This window comes from Hemicordylus capensis, chromosome 5 (genome assembly GCF_027244095.1).
Source record: "Hemicordylus capensis ecotype Gifberg chromosome 5, rHemCap1.1.pri, whole genome shotgun sequence".
NCBI classification, from domain to species: domain Eukaryota; kingdom Metazoa; phylum Chordata; class Lepidosauria; order Squamata; family Cordylidae; genus Hemicordylus; species Hemicordylus capensis.
In genome coordinates this window covers 257,613,283-257,637,985 of record NC_069661.1, presented here as the reverse complement: position 1 = coordinate 257,637,985, position 24,703 = coordinate 257,613,283, and the positions used below count along the sequence as shown (strand labels likewise).

Below are 24,703 nucleotides of genomic sequence, written 5' to 3'. Positions count from 1 at the left end.
TTGCATTGTATTTTGCCCGGAAACATATCGGCAGCCACTGTAACTCCTTCAATACGGGAGTAATATGGTCTCTCCTGGATGACCCAGAGACCAGCCTGGCTGCCGCATTCTGGACCAACTGTAGTTTCCGGACTACGTACAAGGGCAGCCCCACATAGAGCACATTGCAGTAAATCCAGCCTAGAGTTTACCAGCAAATGTACCACTGTTTTGAGGTCGTCTAACTCAAGAAATGGACGTAGCTGCCATATCAGCCGAAGCTGATAGAAGGCACTTCTGGCCGCTGTCTCAACCTGGGACACCAAGGAGAGACTTGGATCCAAAAGCACCCCTAGACTGTGTACCTGTTCCTTCTGGGAAAGTTTGACCCCATCCAGAACAGGTAGATCAAAATTGTCTCTCGAGTCCTGACCCCGTACAATGAGTACCTCCGTCTTATCTGGATTCAGTTTCAGTTTGTTATCCCTCATCCAGCCCATTACTGACTCCAGGAAGGCATATAGGGAGGTTCTGCACTCTCCTGATGATGCTGACATACAGAAATAGATTTGGGTGTCATCAGCATACTGATAGCACCCTGCACCAAATCTCCTGATGATCTCTCCCAGCGGTTACATGTAGATGTTAAACAACATCGGTGACAATACAGAGCCCTGAGGGACACCATGCAAGAGTTCAGATTTTGAAGAACAGCAGTCTCCAAGGGAAACCATCTGGAACCTGCCTGAGAGGTAGGAGTGGAACCACTGCAGAGTATTGCCTCCTACGCCCTCAGACGCTCCAGAAGGATTCTATGGTCGATAGTATTGAAAGCCGCCGAGAGGTCCAAAAGGACCAACAGAGTCACACTTCCTCTGTCCATTCCCAGTTGGAGATCATCCATTAGGCTGACCAAGGCAGTCTCTACCCCATAGTCAGCCTGGAGGCCAGTTTGAAATTATTATTATTATTAATTCGATTTCTATACCGCCCTTCTAAAAATGGCTCAGGGCGGTATACACAGAGAAATAATAAATAAATAAATAAATAAATAAGATGGCTCCCTGTCCCCAAAGAGCCCACATCCTAAAAAGAAACGCAAGATAGACACCAGCAACAGTCACTGGAGGTACTGTGCTAGGGGTGGATAGGGCCAGTTACTCTAGATAGTGCCAGTTACTCTAGAATGGGTCTAGATAATCCATTTCCTCCGTCTGGAGCTGCTAGGCCACCTCCCTCTCAATTACCTTGCCCAGCCACGGAAGGTTGGAGACAAGCCTGTAGTTACTCAGCTCCGAGGGATCCAAGGCAGGCTTTTTAAGAAGTGGTCTTATAATTGCCTCCTTAAGACTAGGAGGCATCTACCTACCTTCTCTCAGAGATGCATTTATGATCTCTACCATGTCTTCTACAACAACCTCCCTGCTAGATCGAACAAGCCATGTCAGGCAAGGGTCAAGAGGACAGGTGGTGGGCCACACCGTTCCAATCAGCTTGTCCACATCCTCAGGAATCACAAACTGGAACTGATCCAACCTAACCACATAAGAGGAGTCACTGGATACCTCCACATCAGATACTGAAGTAAGTGCAGAGACAAAATCCAAGTCAGCCCAAAAACGAGAGATTCCCCCCACAAAGAATTCATTAAACAGATCACAGCGGGTAATAGATGGTTCCAAATTCTGATTCAAGGGAGGAGAGGCAAATACTAGCCATCTCACAACCCTGGACAACTCCGCCGGACATGAACTTGCGGATGCAATACAGGCAGAAAGGAATCACTTCTTTGCCGCACGTATCACCTGAGCATAGGTCTTTAAATTAGCTCTATGTTGCAATCTGTCGGATTCAAGCCGAGTCTTTCTCCACCTGCGCTCCAGTCGTCTACCTCGCCGCTTCAGCCCCCATAGTTCTTCCGTATACCAAGGGGCCAGTTTTGAAGTGGGTCGGAGAGGACGCTTATGAGCGATCATGTCCACCGCCCCGGTGAGTTTTCTGTTCCAATTCTCCAACAGGACATCAACAGGATCGCCAGCAGAGCCAACAATGAATCCCTCCAGGGCTTCTTGAAATCCTATGGGATCCAATAACCTTCTTGGGCGGACTATCCTAATAGGTCCCTCGCCCCTGTGAAGGTGAGCTGTGACTGTGAGTCCAACCTTAACCAGATGGTGGCCTGTCCATGACAGTGGGGAAATCACAGGATTCCCCACCCACAGAACACCACCCTGATCAGAGTGAAAGACCAATCAAGCGTGTGACCTGCAAGTGCGTCAGTCCCGAGACCACCTGAGATAGGTCCATAGTCGTCATGGCCGCTATGAGCTCCTGAGCCACCCCGGACAAATTGGTCCCGAAATGAACACTGAAGTCACCCAGCACTACAAGCCTGGGTGACTCTGACACCAAGTCCGAGACCAAGTCCGCCAGCTCAGTTAGGGACTCTGTTGAGCAGCAGGGCCATCGGTACACCAACAGAAGTCCCAGTCTATCCCTGGTCCCCAAACTTAAGAACACACATTCGATATGGTCCAACACTCTAACAGTGATCCTAGTAAGGTGGATATTATTCTTGTAGACCACAGCCACTCCACCTCCCCGCCCCCGGTCCCTCACCTGCTCCTCAACAGAGTACCCTGGAGAGAGAAGCTGAGACCACACTGGGCCCCCAGCCGCCCCCAACCAAGTCTCTGTAATACATACCAGGTCGGCACCTTCATCCAGAATCAAATCATGGATGGTTTCTGATTTGTTCTGGACTGACCTGGCATTGCAGAGGAGCAAGGTGAGAGTCTGGGGAGGTTGGCACTGCTCCCCAAGGTCAAAGAGCTGGCAAGACAGCCAGAAGGGGAAACAGCTAGTAAATTTCTAGCTTCCCTTCCCCTGTATTATTATTTATTATTTTATTATTTTACATATTTTTATAGCGCCCAAAACTGGGTGGTTTACAACAAGATAAAAACAACATTAAAACATTAGTTAAAAACAAAAACAAGAAATTCTAAACACAAATTTAATTAATTAATTAATTAATTAATTAATTTAATCAATTAATTAATTGATGGGCCTTTGTCTCCCATCAAAATACACCACATTGCGAATTCGGACCTCTCCACTTGCAGGATCAAGGATTCTGTATCCCGTTTGGCCAGGAGCATAACCAACCAACACTCCCAGTTCACATCTGCTATTGAGTTTGGTTCTCTTGGCCTTTGGGACATATGTATAAGCCTTCAACCCAAATACTCTGATATGGTTTAGAGATGGTTTGTGCCCATAGTTCAAATGTCCATTGCTTTGATTGGCAAGATTGTCCATTGCCTTGTCCTTTCCTTTGATTGGCAATCTGCTATGCAAGTAATTTGCAGTCATCACTGCTTCTCCCCAGAACTTATTTGCCAGGCCAGCATCATGTAACATGCATCTGGTCATTTCTAGTAGAGAGCAATCTTCCTTCTCTGCCACACCATTGAGTTCAGGTGCATACGTGGGAGTAGGTTCATGTGAAATCCCACGTTCCTTTAGGAATCTTTTCATGTCATTTGACATCTATTTGCCTCCATTGTCTGACCGTAGTCTCTGAGGCTTTCTTCCAAATTTGTTATTGACCAGTGCAACATACTCTACATTTTTCAAACACTTGACTCTTCTCTCTCAGAGGATATACATGAGTAAATCTTGAAATATCATCAATAAATGTGAGTATGTAGCATTTGCCACCCATAGTGTGTTCAAGGAGACCACTGACATCTGAATGTATTAGTTCCAAAAGATCCTGTGATGCTCTCTGTGTCTGTCCAGAGAAGCTGGGTCTCATCCCTTGATTAAGTAAGCAACATTGATGTCTAGACGTAGCTTCTTTGCATGATTCCACTTTAAAATCCTTAATTAGTCCATTTTTCTCAAGCTCTTTTCACATTGATTTGCCTATGTGCTAGTCCTTTATGCCATATGGTAGAACAATTCTTTTGCATGAGGCTGTGAGACTTGCCTGTTCAGTTACACAGTCCAATTGAAAAAAAGACCATCTTTATGCATATGGTCTGTTATAATTAAATCATCATCTTTGGTGATGTAGCCTTGCAGGGAGGCTACATTACCAGGAGCCTTGCAGGGAGGAAGACACCTTAACATTGGCTTCCCAGAGACAGCTGCTGCTCAGTGGTGAGAGCCTGTGTTGCTGCTGTTTGCTCTTGTCAGCCTGTGTGCCCCCTAACACATGGGGCTTTGACTGCTACCCTGTGGATGAGTCTGTGTGGGTTTGGGGCTGGGGGATTGAATCAAGGGTTCCTGAGGACTATCTGCCCAGACTAGCCATCTTTCTGGGCTTATAAAAGGGCTGTTGCTCTGTGGTGGCGGGCCCGCCACTGAAGGGACAACACCAAATGTGGTTGTCCCTTTGGGGGAGCCACTTTGGGAGACAAAGAAGGAAAGGGCCAGGTGATATTATTTTGGCTTCTGTTTTTTTTAGGTTCTAGGTGTTTCAAATGTGTCTTGGTTTGTCTGGGGATGAAGAAACAGAGGGCATGTCCACTGACTATGGGGTGGATATTCCGATGATGGTGGGGAATAGAAGAAGTAAAGTTGGCAGGTCAGCAAGCTGTTACAGGGGAAGGGAAGTCAGAAATCTATTAGCTGTCTCCCCGTCCAGCTGTCCTGCCAGCTCTTTTACCTTGGGGAGCAGTGCCAACCTCCCACAGACCTTCACCTTGCTCCTCTGTAATGCCAGGTCTGTCCAAAATAAGTCAGAAACCATCCATGATTTAATTCTGGACAAAGGGGCAGACCTTGTATGTATTACAGAGACTTGGTTAGAGGATGCTGGTGGCCCAGTCTGGTCCCAGCTTATCCCTCCAGGGTACTCTGTTGAAGAGCAGGTGCCGGGATGTGGGTGGAGAGGTGGAGTGGCTGTGGTCTATAAGAATAACCTCTCCCTGACCATGATCCCTGTTGAAGTATCTGACCATATTGAATCTGTGTACTTAAGTTTGGGGACCAGGGATAGACTGGGACTTCTGTTGGTGTGCAGATTGCCCCGCCGCCTGATGGAGTCCCTAACTGAGCTGACGCACTTGGTCTTGGGTTTTGTGTAGAAGCCCCTCAGGCTTGTGGTGCTGGGGGACTTCAATGTCCACTTTGTGACCAATTTGTCCCGGGAGGCTCAGGAGTTCATAGCGGTCCTGACAGCTATGGGCCTATCCCAAGATGTCTCAGGACCATTGCATATTGCTGGTCACATGCTTGATTTGGTCTTTCACTCTGATCAGGGTGGTGTTCCGTGTGTGGGGACTTCTTTGATTTTCCGATTGTCATGGACAAAACACCATCTGGTTAAGGTTGGACTTATAGTCACACCCCACCTTCGCAGGGGCAAGGGGCCCATTAGAATGGTCTGCCTGAGAAAGTAATTGGATCCAGTAGGGTTCCAAGACGAGTTTGAGGGATTTAGCGTTGGCTCTGCAGGTGATCCTGTTGATGCCCTAGTGAAGAATTGGAACAGCAAATTCACCAATGCAGTAGACATGATCGTTCCTAAGCATCCTCTGTGACCCACTTCAAAATCGGCTCCTTGGTATATGGAAGAACTATGGGGTCTGAAGCAGCAAGGCAGATGATTGGAGCGCAATTGGAGGAAAATTCAACTCGAGTCTGACAGATTTCGACATAGAGCACATTTGAAGACCTATGCTCTGGCAATACGGGTGGCAAAAAAGCGATTCTTTTCAGCCCATATTGTGCCAGCAAGTTCACATCTAGCTGGGTTGTTAAGGGTTGTGAGAGGGCTAGTAAGTGCTCCTCCTCACTTGAATAAGAATTTGGAGCCATTTATTATCAGCTGTGACTTGTTTTATGAGTGATTTTTGTTAGGGTGGTATATAAATCAAATCAATCAATCAATCAATAATGAGTTTTTTGTGGATAAACTCTCTCATAATCAGGTTGATTTAGATCCAGACCCCACAAGTTCCAGCTCTCAGTGGGTGGGAACAGTGAGTGTTTACAGAAAGCATATGTTTTTCTAAGGCACATCTGAAGTTTGTAAGGCTAACCTTTCAAGTTGCTTGGGATCCAGGTATCTTAAGGAACCTCATACATGAATCTGCCCAAGTACTAACATCTTCCTTGGAGTCTTGTCTCCAGGTCTACACAATATCAGAGTTACAGAGGCTATTCGCACGAGCATGCAAAACCGGGCTAAAGGAGTCCAGCCCAGTTTTGCACGCTCGTGTGAACCACCAGGATTAGGACTGATCCCGGTGGCTACATGGTGGCAAACCCGCCTGTGAAGCTTTCTACTTAAACAAGGTTAAGGGAGTGAGCACTCCCTTACCTTTCTTTTTTAAAACTGTGTGTCTGCCACAGTTGCTTGCAGCCATGGCAGGCACATTTTTTTTAGCGGGGGTGGGAGAGGCTCCCAGTAACGCACGACACACTCGCATGGTTCATTCTTTGGTCTCCAGGGGGTGGGGCACCGCACAGTGGCACTTCTCTGCACCTGACCCCCGCAGCTGCTGGGTGCACTGCGGGAGACCTGAAGGCAAACCACTGCTCATCTGGGCCGGCAATCTGCCAGCCCAGTGATAGGTAAGTGATCGTCTGCAGGTAGGGTGAGTGAAACCTGCCCTCCCCGCAGACCTCGAAGGAGCTCTTCTCACTGATTGTGAGAAGAGCTCCACAATGTCAAAAGACAGAGCCTTCTCACAGTGGCACCCCAGCTCTGGGACCCTTCTCAGGGAGGCTCATCATATGGACCCTGGATTCTTTGAAGCTCAGGGGAAGACTTTTTCATTTGCCCAAGTCTTTGACTTGGTTTTAATCCTGCTTGAATGCTTGAGTTTTACCTAATCTGCAGTTTAGTATTTTATAACTAGTTTACTTTTTATATTGTTTTATTGTTGTTTTGCATATTTTGTAAGCTGTTTGGGGCTCTCTTAGACTGAATAATGGAATACAAAGTACTAATAAGTAATCATAATAAATAAGGCACTTCATCTTTATTGCTGACCTCCGGTATGGAAAACAAGCGCCAGGTCTAATGCCTGCTAAGCCTCGATTCATATTAAGCTGATGTTTGGGGTAGGAGCAATGCCTCCCACCCCAGTCAGAAGTCAGCTGTGTCAGAATACCATCTATTTTCTTCTTTTATCTCTATCAGATGTTCGTCAGATTAATAAAACAATGCCAATACGTAAAGGATTGAAAGGCATAGAGGCGGAAATGCTACATCAGTACCCGAACCTTACAGGAATGAGCAGTAAGTAATGAGTTACAGTTGGGCTACTCGGGTCCTCCCCTCTCCTTCTCACCAACTTGTGGGCCATTTCCCCATTGAACATTTTTGAACATTGTTTGAAGCTGGGGTGTTTTGCAATGGAGGAAGCGTTAAGCCCGGGCTGCACAATTTTGGCCCTTCAGCTGGTTTTGGATGCTGGTTCTCATAATCCCCAGCTACGATGAGCAATAGTCAGGGATTATGGGAGTCATAATCAAAACACCTGCTGGAACTTTCCCAGGCAGGTGGCTTTAATACAACAGGAAGTGCCTAAGGGTAAGCCATTTTGAGTAATGCACCAAAGTACTATTTCTTTAGGAAGCATATACTATATATAATGCACAGTAATGGCAAATTGTCAGGAGCCAAGCTGAAGAATGCCATTGGCTGTATGAACAGCATCTTCTGTCACCATCTTGATGTCGTTGTAAATGGTTCCCTCCTATGAACTCCCCGCCTCCCTACCTAGCCCAAGTGTATTGAAGCTGTGTTCGGTTGCTGTTTGGAAAAGCTCCAGGAAGGCTGAATTGGTAAAAGCCCTGGATGAAACAGAACCTCCCACCTCTCCCCTGAAAATGCTCTCCTCATTCACAGCAGAGCTGCGGAACCCTCATTTGCTGAAGGGGCTTGTAGCTTTAACCCTGACAACCCAGAATGAAAAACCACAAAGTATCCTTGATGTGTATGATAGCTTTGGTTTGCACTCATTCAAGTTTTCCCAAAAGGAAACTTTTGGCAAGGATGTGACAAGGAGGTGAGCAAAATATTCAAGACACCATGAAATAGGAAAGGAGTTCAATGGGAGGGCAACAAAATTCTCCTGTGGGCTTTGTGGTGGCCAACATTTTTTAAAACTGTTTTTTCTCAGCAACTGTTTCCCCGTGGCTGACATTCTCTTTATACAATGGCTCTTCTCAGACATGATCAGCACGAGGAGCACAAATGCTTGCAGTGGGGAAAAGGGGAGGGAATCCCACCCCACTGCATCCACTCACCTCCTCCTGCAGGACACACATCCTTCAGGCATTATACGTCTGAAGGGGAAGGGGCCATAAACATGCCAACTGGTGATTCTATGAGCTGCTGCAAACTTAACTGATGCAGATGCCAGCTCACGGAATGACCACCGCACACATTTCTGGCACCGTCCCCTTCAGACAAATGGCACCATAAGCATGTTCATCAGGCAGGAAGGGATGAGGGGCAGTGGGGCATCAGGACTTCCTCCCCGCTTTCACCACTGCTCGCGCTGATAATGCCTGAAGAGGGCTAAGGTCCTCAGTGTAGCAAGGACTCACATAAGCTCTCACTGCTATTGGAAGGACAACTTCTGTGGTATGCGGGAGTGAATAGGAAACTTTTTTGACTGCTAATCTGCTTTATAATCAAATGCTAATAGCCAAACATTCTCCAATAACAGTCAGTTTTGTTCTAGAACATGGGTTCCCAAATTTGGGTGCCCAGATGTTGTTAGAATACAATTCCCATTAATTCTAGGCACAATAGCCTACTCCAAACCACAACCCAAAGGATCTTGCCAAACTGGGTGAGTGGGTGACAAAATGGCAAATGCAGTTCAGTATAAACAAGTGTAAAGTAATGCACATTGGGACGAAAACCCCCAACTTCAAGTATACGCTGATGGGACCCTAGTTGTCAGAGACTGACAAGGAGAGGGATCTTGGGGTCATGGTGGACAACTTGTTGAAAGTGTCGACCCAATGTGCGGCAGCTGTGAAAAAGGGTAATTCCATGCTAGGGATCATTAGGAAGGGGATTGAAAATAAAACGGCTAATATTATCATGCCCTTATACAAAACTATTGTGCGGCCACACCTGGAGTACTGCGTACAATTCTGGTCACTACATCTCAAAAAGGACATTGTAGAACTGCAAAAGGTGCAGAAGAGGGCAACCAAGATGATCAGGAGCCTAGAGCACCTTTCTTATGAGGCAAGACTACAATAGGGTTGTGCGTTTTGTTTTTCCCCCTGTCTTTTTTTGGCCCGAATCCGAAACACCCCAATTTTGTTCTTTGTTCGAAATCAGCCAATCCGAAACAACTGAATTTTGTTCCTTGTTCAAAATTGCAAAATCCGAATCCAAAACGTTTTGGATTTTAAAAAATGGCCCCGGGGAAAAACTAGTGGGTGGGATTGGTAGTGCCCAATTGGTGGAAACTACCACCCAAATTTCAGAGGAATTGGGGAAAGGGCTGATTTTTGAAGTATAGGCTTTTTCCCATAGGGAAGAATGGAGGTTTCAGCAAAAGTATAGCTTCATGTTGGGGGGAAAGGTTTGGCCCAGAGCAGAGTAGGGTGGGTGGTAGTGCCCAGTGGGGGCAAGGAAGCTGACAGAATTATTTCAAAGGAATTGGGCAGAGGCCTGATTTTTAAAGATGTAATGGAGTTTGCGCGTCTATAAAGTTCTTCCCCATAGGGAATGATGGACCTCCATAATTCCTGCCCCATAACTACACTGGGGGGGGGCACCAGGGTGGCCCAGAGCGAGTGGTGGTGTAGAGCACATAGGGTGCCAACCACCCCCATGGGTTGCTAACCCATGGGGTAGTGGGTTCTGTTGTTTCTGAGATGTTCTGAGTGTAGATTCAGATTCTCTGGTAGCATATGAGAGTGGATTCATGGTTTGTCATTGAAAATCTCATATGCTACCAGAGAATCTACACTCAGAACACCTCAGAAACAACAGAACCCAGCACCTCATGGGTTAGCAACCCATGGGGGTGGTTGGCACCCTATGTGCACTACACCACCACTCGCTCCCAGCCACCCCAGTGCCCCCCAGGTGGAGTTATGGGTCTGCTGAAACCTCCATTATTCCCTGGGGGGGGGACCTTAAAGAAGCGTAAACTTCAACAATTCCTAAGAAATCAGCCCTTTGCCCCATGGAATCTGGGTTGTGGCAGGCACCCCTTGGGACACTGCCACCCAATCCACTGTTTTGCCCCTCAGATCCCATTTCTGCCCCGAATCTTCAACTTCAGAAATACTTTAAAAATCAGCCCTTTCCCCAATTCCTTTGGAATCTGGGTGGCAGCAGGCACCCATTGGGACACTACCACCTGACCCACTCTTCTGCCCCCAAAGCCCCCTTTCTGCCCCAAATCCACCCCAAATAATATCAACATCACACATCAACAACAGCAGAGCTTTGGAAAAAATCAAGCAGATTTCCAAAGGTCATGCACATCCACATCCCCCCCGTCCGAAATGCAATTGATCTACACACAACAGTGTGAAACAACAACAATGAAATGCACACTGCCCCACTGGCCAATGAGGGTAAAATTTACCCTTAAATTTGCTTAAAAGGAGGCAATTGCCAGCGGATCAGCTAATGCTTTCGCTGGCCAATCTGCGGGCTGGAAGGGCTGGAAAGTCAAACAGATGTCAAAACTCAAAAGGGAGACTGAAGGAGAAAGACTCTTTGGGATTTCAAATGGAGTTCCGAAACAGCCAAAACAACAAAACATTTTGTATCCAAAACAGGGACGTTTTGTCTTGTCTACAAAATGTTCTGTTTTGAGCGTTGGGTGTTTTGTTTTGGCTACAAAACAGCCAAAATGGCCTGTTTTGTGCACAAAATGTTTTGTATCCAAAACAAAACGCACATCCCTAGACTACAACACCTGGGGCTATTTAGTTTAGAAAAAAGGTTACTGTGATAGAGGTCATGATAGAGGTCTATAAAATCATGCATGGTGTGGAGAAGGTGGAGAGAGAGAAATTTTTCTCACTCACACGAAGCACTTCTGGGGATTAAATTGACAGTCCACCTAGCTGTCGGGCTCCCCCTCCCCCCCGCACTCCCTGCGATCTTTCTCCTATGTGCATTCCCATGGTTTGTTTCAATTTCCCCCCTCCAACCAATCACATCCCAGGAGGAGGCTCAAGGTGCCTCACTTCAGTATTCCTTTTTAAAAAGTTTGACAGCCAGCTGGATGTCTGCAAAAGTAACAAGTCAAAGCAACATAACTTAACCCCAACCTGCAGTCTCCATTGTTAAGCTTCCAAACATCTGCATATCCAAACATCTGCATATGTAAGTTGCGCTGCTATGGTGACCAAACTTTAAAGCATAGGAAGACACACATATTGCTTGTGCTTGCGTTTAATTCAGGAATTTCACCTCCCCTCCCCCTCCCCTTCTGGACTCCACAGAATTGAATCAATATGCCGCACACACACACACAAACCAGCACTTGCAATTGCAAATCACTCAAAGAACACACCAGACTCAGCTGTCAAACTCTCCTTTGCTGACACCTGGATGGATTTACAGAAACCCACCCAGCAGACTTTAAAAAACAACAACCACGGAATTGTGAACAAGCCGAATTGTCGGCAATGGCCCCTCCATACATCAAAGGAAAATGTTGGGTTTTCTTCAAAAGCTGCAGGAAAAACAGGATTTTTAAAAAGCTGGACACATTTCTGGCTAAGCCAGAATGCCTAGCCTCGATTTTTTTTTGGGGGGGGGGACAGAGTCATGTCTGTACTGGTCCATGATAGCCCGCAGAGACGTCAGGGTAAATAAAACTAATATGTGGACTGGCACACTCGAATCTGAAGTGGATTTGAATTAAAAGCCATGTGTGTAAAGCCTCCAGCCAACTCTCTTGACTTCTCCTTCCAGAACTCTGTTGATTTCACTTCCAGGACTCTGAATAGCAGACTGCTGCTTCCCTCTCAAAACTCTCTTAATATATAAAGTTTCTCTGGCCCAACAGTTTTTTAAGCCATCCAATTAGAAAAAACAAAAATTCCCTCCATTTCTTGAAATCTCTTTTCCCTCCAAAAATCAACTGTCAAAATGCTAAACCAAAAGCGAAACAAGAATGAACTTTTGACCCTGCCATGCACAGCGATTTGCAAGCACAGAAATCCTATTTACAATACTGCAGAGTTCTTATGAATATAATATAACATAATTCATTTATCAGGGCTTATTTAGAAGAACTGGTTTGGGAATATTAATACACTGTACAATACAGGGGTTTATTTACAGAAACTCAAGAGGTCTAGGCCTTGTTCCTTCACACATACCAAAAAAGAAGGGAATATACCACCAAGTTCAGGAAGATGCCAGCATGGCTAACAAGTAGAGTCAAGGAAGCCATAAAAGGCAATAAAGCGACCTTCAGAAAATGAAGGTCATGCCCAAATGAAGAGAACAGAAAGGAACACTGGTAAAAGATATGCAAGAAGACAATAGGAGATTAAAAAAAAAAGAGTTTGAGGAACATATAACAAAAAGCATCAAAGGCAATAATAAATACTTATTTAAATTTATCAGAAGCAGAAAACCTGCCAGGTTAGACAGTTAGAGGGAGTGAAAAGGTGTGATTAATGAGGATATGGAGATTGCAGAGAAACTGAATCAGTTCTTTGCATCTGTCTTCACGGCAGAGAGTACTGAGCACATACCAGTGTCTGAACTTAGCTTCTTGCGGGTGAAAACTGAAGAACTGGATCAAATAGAGGTGACAAGTGATGATGTTCTCATCTGTCTTGAAAAATTAAAAATCTACAAATCACCAGGGCCAGATGGCATCCTTATTCTTAATGAAACTGAGAGTTCTTTAAGAACACAAATGTGAAATTGCTGATTTCTTAGCAAAAATATGTAACTAGTGTTGGGGGTTGTTAATTTTGCCCCCAATAGGTAAACAGCAGAGCACTAAGGAAGAGAGCACACACTCCAGTTACAGAGCAGGTAGCAGAGGATGGTTGGTTGTCGCAGCTATTTAGAGAAAACATATGGAGATTCTTGTAGAACTAAATACTAAGTGTTTATTGGTTAAGTACACTTGCATTGGAAAGTCCTAATCCTAATCTAAAGGACTACATAATGAATTGGTAAGGAGAGAGAGAGGTTTCCATCTACTCTCTAAGAGGAAAGGAAGGATTGTGACTCAGCACAGGAAGTGCTGAATAGTCAGATCAGGAGTCATAGAGTAGGGACAGAAAGGGCGACCTTTACTCACTGTCTCTATTCCCAATGCCCCTAGTGGTCATTAGGATAGTTGGTGCAAAAGGTCGATGCACTGGAACTCTATCTCCAACAATTAGTTCCTATGATCAGGCTCTGCACCAGAGGACTGGAAAGTAGATGATGTAACTTTGATTTTCAAAAAGGGATCCTGGAGGGGATTTAGGAAATTACAGGCCAGTCAGCTTAACGTCTGTTCTGGGTAAAATGATGGAAAGCATACTTAAGGATAAAATTCTTGAATATATAGAAGAACAGGCCTTGCTAAAGGAGAGCCAGCATGGCCTCTGCAAAGGCAAGTCTTGCCTCACCAAACTTTCGGAGTTCTTTGAGAGTGCCAATAGTCATCTGGATAAAGGTCATCCAGCTGACACAACGTATATGGAGAATCATTTGGAGAATATTTTAAGGCTCAGCAGGAATTACTCAGAATTTTCCACCTCATATTCCCCTGAGAATGTGTAGAGAATTTAGAGGGCATATTGAATACTTGTGGAACTACCCACAGGAAGAAAGACTGCCAAATGCAAATGGGGCCTCCAGATCAAACATGATGCCGAAGGGGATTTCCATGGCTACAAAGTCCGATTAGTAGCCAAAATGCCTCTTCTCCCATTGCTGCTCCCCAGCAACTCATATTTGGAGGCCTTCTGCCTCTGAAACTGGAGGTGGCACTTAGCCATCATGACTAGTTGCCAGTACCTCGCCTCCCCACTGAACCTGCCTAATCCCCTTTAAAGGCACCAAGGCTGGTGGCCATGGCTACATCTTTTATCTGTAAATTCCATAGACTAACAATACACTACATGAAGCAAACCTCCTTTTTGTTCATCCTAAACCTCCTCCTGCCAGGGGGGCATAGCAAGGTTGGAGTGGGCCCAGAGACAAGATTTTTAAATGCCCCCACCACCCCCAGCTCACTGAAGCTCAGCTCATGAAGTAAAGAAATCTTAAATGAGGCTGAATAGTGGTAACAAAAGGGACAGCAAAATTTTTACACACACACACACACACACACACACACACACACACACAATGTGCCACAATAGAACAAATTGTAAATTGTGGACGATGCAAGTCATTGAATAGTACTAGAGAAAGACCTGCTGTTCTGGTAGCTCCAGGTCTTCACACTCACATCAATTTCAGAGGATGAATACAACTAAAGGAAGCCCGGGCAGGTGTGCAGCTGGGGGAGTCAGTCATGTGACTTGCCTCGGGGGGACCCCCAAGGCAGTGGGCCCCCAGATAACTGTCTCCCCTTGCCCTGTTATAGTTACGCCCCTGCCTCCTGCCAATCTGTTTCATTGGATGCAGCTTGATGCACAATTATTACGAAAGAGTGAGAAACATTTCCTTCTATTCCATGAAAATTTTTGTAAATCAGACCCCCACCCCCCCACCCCCACTACCACTTTCTGGACTAAAAAGCCACAGACATTGTAGCCTTTCCTTGTAAGAAATTTGCTTTTGTTCCATGATCATTTTGGCTTTCCTTTCCAGCTCTGCAAAATTATTTTCGAGATACAGTGATGACAATGATATCTAATAATCAAAATGTGGCTGCACCTGTGTTAGCAGTTTTATTTTCAATCCCTTTCCTAATAATCACTGTCATGGATTTTGCCTTTCTCACATTTGCCTCACACTGGGTCAACATTTTCATCGGGCTGTTCACTTGGACTCCAAGATCCTTGGACTTCCTGATTAGTGACTGATAGCTTAGATCTCTTTAATGTATATATTAAATTGAGATTTTCTGATCCAGACATTTATTGATCTGAACCATAGTTGCCATTTTGTGGCCCATTCCCTCAGGTCATCAAGGTCCTCTGGGAGCTCCTCTGCATCTCTTTTGTTGCTCACTACCCTGACCCCTAATGGCACAGCGGGAAAATGACTTGTATTACTGCACCCGCTTCTCTCACTCACTTCTCTCAGACTGCAAGGCAAACAATTCAGGCTGAATCCAGTTTCCTCTCCTGTGCTGACTCATTTTTTAAAAGAAATACATCTCCAGGCATTTCAGCTGAAGTGAACAAGAATTTAATTTAAAAATGAAAACCCCGCCCCCAACACACACACACCTCCCAATATATGGCTTGGTTTAGATTGGGCAGAGGGGGAACTCCAGGACGATTTGAATCGCCCGCGAAAGCTCATTGTCAGGTGACTGTCGGAGCAGATGAAGCAAGCAATGCTTTGAGGACGGGCTCAGGACTTCAGAAGGCGCTGATGAGACCTGCCTCCGAACGGCAGCCGGCTGCTCGCTCCCGGCTTGAGATCTCAAGTCCAGGGGAGGGAAGTTCAAGCCGCCCGCTGCAAGGGCTGGTGCTGGTGAAGCTACAGCACTGGCTCCCAATTGTTAGGCAGCCCAGCGCCAGAGGCCCCGCGAACTCGGCTGCCTCCCTGCCGGGGCTGAGAGCAGAGCAGCGCTACGAGCGGATGCCCTGGTGCACCGTGCCGTGCCGCAGCCAGCCACCCTTGGCTGAGAGTCGGAACCGCTGAGAAGGGCCAAGAGACAATAAGGAAGACCGGCGGCGGTGGGGGGGGGGAACCTCTGCCGCCGCCCCCCGCCGCCTCCAGCAACAGCCCCGAAGGGAGTAAGTTCAAAAACAATGTAGTTTTTAAAAAAAAAACAGTTCGCAAACTGCTCGAACAGTCCAGTGGTGTTTTGTCCGCGGTTCGACCCCGGACTGTCGTGGGGGTGCTTCTGGATCCGAACCTCTCCCTGGTGTACCAGGTTGAGCCAGTGGCCAGAGGTGCTTTTTATCAGCTTCAGCTAATATGCCCATTGTGTCCATTTCCTGAGATGGATGACCTCAAAATGGTGGTACATCTGCTGGTGACCTCTAGGCTAGAATACTGCAATACGCTCTGTGTGCGGCTGCCTTTGTACATAGTCTGGAAACTACAATTGGTCCAGAATGCAGCCGCCAGGTTGATTTCTGGGTCATCTAGGAGAGACCATATTACTCCTGTGTTGAAAGAACTACACAGGCTGCCAATATGTTTCTAGGCAAAATACACGGTGCTGGTTATACCTGTAAAGCCCTAAACAGCTTGGGCCCTGGGTATTTAAGAGAACGTCTTCTTCACCATGAGCCCCACCGCCTGTTAAGATCATCTGAAGATATTGAAATAAGAGCCTCCCTATATTTATTCACCCAGACTTTTAATTAGATTTATGGTTTTGAATTTTAATGTTGGTTTTAAATGATCTTAATGTTAATGATTTTAATGTTTAAATGGTTTTAATTGTTTAATTGATTTAGTTTTGATTATAATTGTTAATTGATTTTAATTGTTTTTATTTTGATGTAAACAACCCTGAGCCATTTTTGGAAGAGCAATATATAAACCAACCAACCAACCAACCAACCAACCAACCAACCAACCAAACAAACAAACAAACCAACAAACCATGACACACTCATGGCAATCTTCTATATACATAAAAGCCTAAGGGCGTATGTTGCACATCCCATGGTATGTGGCATATTTATTAGAAATTTATCTATTAGAAACATTTACTATGTCACCCACTCCGAAGACTCTGGGCAGTGCACAAAAACATGCAAAACAAGAAAACATTTAAAATTACATTCTAAATTAAAAACTAAAGTAACTAACAAAAAAAACACAAAACAAATAGGTAAACTACAGGGCAAAAGCCTGGCGAAAAAGAAAAGTCTTCAATAGAGATTTGAAGATCAGTAAGGAAGGGGCTAAATTAATCTGGAGGGGAAGAGTTCCAAAGAAGCGGGGCAGCAATCGAAAAGGCCCTTTCACGGGTCCCTAGAGCCCCGAAACTCTTGGAAATCAGGGACCGACAACAGGGCCATCTGAAATTATCTAACCGGACAGGATGTAACTGGATGGGAGAGGCGGGTCTGTAGGTAGACAGGTGCCAAGTCCCGCAAGGTCAAAACCAGGACCTTAAATTGAACTTGGAAGCAACGAGGCAACCAGTGCAATGACTGCAGGAGAGGTGCCACCCTGTCATATTTTCTGGCACCCATGAGTAGGCGAGCCACTGCATTCTGGACCGGTTGTAGCTTCCCGATCATCCTCAAAGGTAACCCTAGATAGAGAGTGTTACAATAATCTAAGCGGGAGATTACAAGGGCATGGGTCACTGCCATTAGCCTGCCGATCAAGGTAAGGGTGTAATTGGCGAACCAGATGAAGCTGGGCAAAAACACTTCTGGTCGCAGCCTCCACCTGCTGTTCAAGCAGGAGGTGCAAGTCCAAAAGGACCCCCAAATCCCAAACAAGCTCCTTTGGGGGCAGCGCCACCCCATCTAAAACAAGGTTCACATCCAACTGTTGGCCGGTACGAGGGCTGAATAAAAGTAATTCAGTCTTAGTGGATTCAGTCTGAGCTTGTTTTGATTCATCCAGACCTTAATAGCTTCCAGGCAGCGGGTAAGCACAGAAACAGCATCCCCAAATGGTCTGGGATGGCAATATATAGCTGAGTATCATCAGTGTATTGATGAAATCTCACCCTAAACTGGGAAATGACCTGACCCAGCGGCTTCATATAGATGTTAAAAAGGACGGGCAAGAACTGAACTCTGGGGAACTCCATAAAGGAGTGGCCATGGGTCAGAGCATCTGTCCTCAATGCATACCGACTAGACATGCCCGCTAAAGTAAGACCAGAACCACTGTAAGACAGTCCCTCCGATACCCCACCCACGCAGGCAGTCGAGAAGGATAGCATGACTGATAGTGTCAAACGTTGCTGAGAGATCTAAAAGGACCAAGAGAGGGACACTACCCTCATCAAGGTGCCAGAAGTTGACACCGAATCGACAGCACAACCACTTTACCTTTACCACTAGTCACTCCAAGAATTAGCTTGACATATTCATTGTTTTGCACTTTGGCATTCTAAAACTTCTGTTGCTTCCATAACTGGGAATGTTGTTAATTTAAAATGTTGATGTAAAATATAACTTTGGTGCTTGAGATCCTACCTGATAACTATTTTCCCAGATGATTATCAGAGACAGAATAATATGTGCCAGTTGGCTCTTGTTCACAGTTGACTCTTAAGATTGAGAAATTTGTTACCCTCAGACTCCTTTGTTGGCCTGATGGATTATCTCCAATTGGGAATTGACAGAGGAAGTGTGACTCTGTTGGTTCTTTTGGATCTCTCAGCGGCTTTCGATACTATCGGCCATAGTATCCTTTTGGAACGTCTGAGAGTGTTGGGGGTGGGAGGCACTGTTTTACAGTGGTTCCGCTCCTACCTCTCAGATAGATTCCAGATGGTGTCAATTGGAGACTGTTGCTCTTTGAAATCAGAGCTTAAATATGGTGTCCCTCAAGGCTCCATACTTTCTCCAATGCTCTTTAACATCTACATGAAACTGCTGGGAGAGATCATCAGGGGATTTGGAGCTGGGTGTTACCAGTATGCTGATGACACCCAGATCTACTTATCCATGTCAACTTCTTCAAGAGATGGCATAACTTCCCTAAATGCTTGCCTGAAAGCAATAATGGGCTGGATGAGGAAGAATAAACTGAGACTGAATCCAGATAAGTCAGAGGTACTTATTGTGTGGGGTCAGAACTCCAGAGACTATTCTGATCTCCCTGTTCTGGATGAGGTCACACTTCCTCAAAAGGAACAGGTTCGCAGTCTGGGAGTACTTCTGGATCCACACCTCTCCCTGGTATCTCAGGTTGAGGGGCTTTTTTTTTTGAGAGGCCAGAGGGGCTTTCTATCAGCTTTAGCTGATATGTCAGCTGTGTCTGTTTCTTGAGATGAACGACCTCAGAACAGTGGTACATCTGTTGGTAACCACCATACTAGACTTCTGCATTGCGCTCTATGTGGAGCTGCCTTTGTACATAGTCCAGAAGCTTCCGTTGGTCCAGAATGCGGTGGCCAGGTTGGTCTCTGGGTCATCTTGGAGAGACCACATCACTCCTGTGTTGATAGAGTTACACTGGCTGCCAGTAGGTTTCCTGGCAAATTACAAAGTGCTGGTTATAACATGTAAAGCCCTAAATGGCTTAGGCCCTGGGTATCTAAGATAACGTCTTCTTCATTATGAGCCCCACCACCCATTGAGGTCGTCCAGAGAGATCCTTCTCCAGTTGCTGTCAGCTCAGCTGGTGACCACACAGGGATGGGCTTTCTCAGTTGCTGCCCTGAGATTGTGGAATGCACTCCCTACTGAGATACGATCTTCCTCATCGCTGACCATTTTTAAAAAGCATTTGAAAACCCACCTCTTCACCCCAGCTTTTTCTGTTCTTTAAAATTTTAATTTGTAGGTGTTTTTTAAATTGTTAAATTGTTTTAAGTTTATGTATATATTCCAACTTGTTTTATGCCATTGTTAACCACCCAGAGATGGACGTTTGCACAAATTTGATAATAAATAAATAAATAAATAAATAAATAAAGGGTGATCCATTTGTAATTCAATAGGAGAAAAAAACATCCACCAGATAAACAGGCTGAATATGTGGAAGGAGTGTTTTTAAGTTGCTGGGCTGCTTTTGGATGTGCATTGTTTGCAACTCGATACCCTTTGCAAACAGAGACTTATCTCACTCCATTGCAGGATCCTATCCATGATAGAAAGACGACACAGAGTGTTGGGGTGAAGGATAGATTTTTGCTCTCACTACAAAACATCATCAAGCAGATAGCGAAGGAGTGCACCCAAGGGCCTGACTGACTGGGGTGGGGAGTTTGCTGCTGCTATCTTCCCCCAATCTGTTTCGATCTGCATAGTCCTATCCTGGCTTCTGCCTTTTGGTCATGTTGGAGTGTCTCAGAATGCTGATGTGTGTGCATAAAATCTGTGTAAGATTCCTCTGACTTCAACTTTTTTCTAACCTTTTTAGCTCTTGAAATACTCGATGAAGCCCTGAAGTTATCAGAAATACTAATAAGGCAAAAACGGAGGAATGCTGAGATAATGTCAGATATCTGTAAGTTATGCAGAGATGCAGGAGTATCTGAGTCAGGGGGAACCCACCTCAGATTGCTGGAAGTCCCTCTTCTATGCTGCTCTCAAAGGTGTAGGAGCCCGGCCTTCCCTTGTTGCACCTGATCAACCTAGCTGAAGCAAAAGCTGATTTTTAAAAATTATTATTTATTGAATTTATTGAGACTCGAGATTGCTCAAGATCCAAAACATCAAGGGCACCTCGCAGCTCTAGACTGCTAATTGATTATTATTAGATCATTGATTTCCTGGGCCATTTTGGAGGCTGCTGCACATGCACCCTGGCCATTTGCGTGGCCTGGGGCCCGGCGCACATGCACGGCAGCCTCCAAAGGAAGGGCCGGAATGACCCCCAAATGGGCTGAAGTGTCCCATTGAAGAGTGGAAGAGGTTGCTGGGGGAAGGGGAAGATGGCAGAGGACACCTCCCCCACATGCCAGCACCCTCAAACTGGCTCCAAGCCAACCCGTGGAGTTCAGCTCAAGGTTGAGCCAAACCTGGTCCAGACCGGCTCATGGGGTGAGCCCTCAAGCTGACCCTGTTTGATGGTGAACTGGCTCAACCTCAAACATCTCTACAGTATACGCTTCCAAGCCTTAACTATACAAATCTGTGCTGCTGTTAAGGTCACCATCACTAATCGAAGATCCAACTGGTCAATCAAATCTCTTAAACACAATAATAAGTGTATTCACATGTGCAGCCTAACCCTGGCTAGAGCAACTCATCCTGAATTAGGCTGCACATGTGAAGTGCCAGGAGCAAGGTTGCTCCCAGCACTGCCCAACTTTGTAACCCTGCATTTAGCCGAGGTTAAGCGAACCTGTGCTTGGTGATCATCTGGGTGATGGCCGACAACTTCCCCTTGGCCTACCACCATTGCTTGCAGCGAGCTGGGGAGGGAGCATCTGCACCGAGCGGAGCAGCTGCTCTAATGCTGTACTCGTGCCCCAGGGCACCCTGGGATGCAGGAGGGGGAAAGTCCTCCCTCTCTCAGCTTTTCCCTCCTTTGCACTGCCGCTTGTGTAGGCGCGCAGCATGGCAAAGGGGACGACAGCGACTCATCTGTGGGGAAGGCAAGTGAGCTCCTGCCTTCCCCCTGCCCAGCCCTGGGGAGCATGCGGCTGAGGTCATGTGCATCACTTTCAGGTTCATAGGAGCCCTATAATCTGTTATCAGATTGAGCACATTGGCTGGTATCCTGTCCAAGCATGCAGCTACATGCCAGGAAGAAGCATCCCTGCTAACGAGAGCTTCCTTAACACCTATTGTACAGGCGGAGGCAATTTACATCAATTTCTCTTCCCTTCAGAAGTAGCTTGTGCCACTCAAAAATACAACACTCAGGCCAATGCAGCCCACTGGGTCATATTTCCAGGTAGTGCATGGTACTTCCAGGGAAGGAGAGGTTGACAAAAAGGCCTGTTTGCACTATAGGCCAAGCGGAGGCAAGGGAACTCTATGCAGCAGAGACGCTTCTTCTTGGTGCAGCTGTGTACTTAGCCAGGATGTTGATCACCAATTCTATTTTCCAAAATGTTTGAATCATTGGGCAAACCCTCCCAAACAAGGGCATAATCCCCTTTGTCAACTAAAAATCTCGTATTAATATCTAGAACTTTGGGGTCCTCTCTATATTTTTGTTATTGTTAAAGATCTTTGCCAGTGCTATTTAGGAAACCCTTGTTTTAAATCCTGATGCCAGACGTATCCATCGGGTACAATGAATAAAATGTGGACAGTCTGAACAAAATTCAACACCAATATGAGAAGCTTCTTTGTATATTTTTGGAAACATTCCAAAATAGTTCTGAAATCTTTTTTAAAAATTACCCCAAGGAAAGTCCTAATTTTAATGCAGACCTGTCAGAACTCGAATATATGATTCCATGTGTGTATGGTATTCTTAGCTGACTAGATAAATGCTTTGGGAAATTGGTTACAAATCTATTGCTTCAGGAAAACATAGAAAAGATAATGAAAGACGCATCTCAATAAAATGAGTTAAATATGTGCAGTACTTGAACATTTTGGAGGAGTAGAGAATGTCAAAATTAACAGAGCCAGTATGGTGCAGTGGTTAGGGATGTGCGAACTGATTCGACGTCGAACCTGTGTGGTTTGACAGTCCAGGGTCGAACCGAACCATCCCCTGTTCGGTCCGACCTCGGACCAAACACCACTGGACTGTTCGAGCAGTTTGCGAACTGTTTTTTTCTCTTTTTAACTACATTTTTTAAAACTTACCCCCTTCGGGGCTGTTGCTGGAGGGGGGGCGGAGGAGGTCCCCCCTCCACTTCTCTCACTGAGAGAAGTGAGTGAGAGAAGCGGGTGCAGTAATACAGCTTAGGGGCGCTTTCATGCAGTTGGTACTGGAGATGGAGGAGCTTTGAGCTGCCACTGACTGGAATGCTTGTAGAATGGCTGCTTTAAAAAATTATATAAAGCAGCTGCACCCCCTTCACTCACTCCTCATTTTTAAAGAGTTAAAGCAACCATTCTACAAGCATTCCAGTCAATGGCAGCTCAAAGCTCCTCCATCTCCAGTACCAACTGCATGAAAGCGCCCCTAAGCTGTATTACTGCACCCCCTTCTCTCACTCACTTCTCTCAGTGAGAGAAGTGGAGGGGGGACCTCCTCCGCCCCCCCTCCAGCAACAGCCCTGGAGGGGGTAAGTTAAAAAAAAAAGTAGTTTAAAAAAAAAAACCAGTTCTCGAACTGCTCGAACAGTCCGGAGGTGTTTGGTCCGAGGTCGGACCAAAGAGGGGATCGTTCGGTTCAACCCCGGACTGTCGAACCACACAGGTTCGACATCGAACCAGTTCGACGTCGAACCAGTTCGCACATCCCTAACCACTACACCAAACTGGCTCTGTTCATTTTGACATTCTCTACTCCTCTGGACTCGAACCGAACCGGGCCAGCTGGTTCCATGCACACCCCTAGTAGTGGTTAGAGTGCTAGACTAGGACCGGGGAGACCTGAGTTCAAATCCCCATTCAGCCATGAGACTTGCTGGGTGACTCTGGGCCAGTCACTTCTCTCTCAGCCTAACCTACTTCACAGGGTTGTTGTGAGGAGAAACTCAAGTATGTAGTACCCCGCTCTGGGCTCCTTGGAGGAAGAGCGGGATATAAAATTTTTAAAAAATGTTTTGTTCTTCAATATGCTCCTGTTTTAATAAGTGATATTAAGTGTAATGAAGTATTAGTGTGTAACTCATTTGGACTCCACAGAATAACTTTAAAAAATCTGCATAGAGACAGGATGGTATTGAGTACACCCCCTCTCTTCTTTTTGCTCTCTCTTCCTGTCTTGACATTTCTCAGTGGATACTAGGACAAAACTCCGAGGCCGATGGAGGCAAAAATTTGTCAATATCTTTTATGTCTCCTTTTCTGCTATATCTCGGGATGAATGTGATGCTGATTGTAAAAAAGAAGATTCCGAAATTGTTCCTATTGGAGATGAAGCGACTGAGGTGAGCAGAAAGGGCAGGAACAGGCTTCCATGGTCATGGGCAGGGGGAGGGGGACGCAGAGGATGACTGGGGTGCTTGGGATGACTCACCCCTGCTAACTTTCAAAGTGCTGATTCTCTTATATTGAGCAGGGGGAGAGCAACTGGCCCTATCCAACCCCAGCACAGCACCCCTCCAGTGGCTGTTGCTGGTATGTGCCTTATGTGTGTTGTTGTTTTTTTAAAACTTGTGAGCCTTTTGGGAACAGGGGAGCATCTTCTTTATACATTATTTTTCTATGTACACTGCTTTGAGAACTTTGGTTGATGAGCGGTATATAAATACTGTAGTAGTAGTAGTAGTAGTAGTGCTAGTAGTGCTTACCAAAGTATGCTGCCAGTTGGGTTGCCAACATTTCATTGCCTGAATACGGGACACAGGTATATGGGTGTGTCTTGTGGGTGGGATCATCCTAGAAGCCTGAGTAGAAAAGCATTTGTAAAAACAACAAAACAAGCCCCGCGATTTCACAAAGCTTCTTGTTCACACAGACCATCTGACAAGTGTCAGGTGAAAAATTAAGAGACTCCCCCAGGTTTATGCACACTGCACACTATACACTACATACCCGCACCTTCTCCACTGAAAGCCTCACTGAAAGGCTTTTTTAAAATCTGTAGGTCTATTTATATTTGATAAGTAAACAATTATAGTATAATTAAAATTATATACCATATAATTATAGTATAGTATAATTATAGTATAAGTAGACAGTAAGAACCAATGGGACATTGTTATCCCTGGATATAAACTCTATAGGAAGGACAGGGAGGGGCACCTTGGAGGTGGAGTAGCACTGAATGCTAACGAAGGAATAGAATCTAACAAGGTAGGAAACCTAGGTGGACTGCAGTCCTCCACAGAAACCCTGTGGGTGACTATACAAGGCCGGAAAGGGAACGTGCTACTGGGGACGTGCTATCGCCCTCTGG

The 24,703-nt window shown here is 45.7% G+C and overlaps 1 protein-coding gene across 3 annotated transcripts in view; it reads left to right on the top strand.

Moving 5' to 3' along the window:
• LOC128328147 (hepatic lectin-like) overlaps positions 1-24,703 on the top strand; it is a 70,397-nt gene that overhangs the window by 21,002 nt on the left and 24,692 nt on the right. For 2 of the 3 annotated variants that reach the window (XM_053257812.1, XM_053257811.1), the window contains 3 exons: positions 7,139-7,237; positions 20,147-20,233; positions 23,581-23,732. In XM_053257812.1, coding sequence (XP_053113787.1) covers positions 7,139-7,237; positions 20,147-20,233; positions 23,581-23,732 — 338 coding nt within the window. The remainder of the gene's footprint in view (positions 1-7,138; positions 7,238-20,146; positions 20,234-23,580; positions 23,733-24,703) is intronic. The other variant, XM_053257813.1, reaches the window with a different exon arrangement.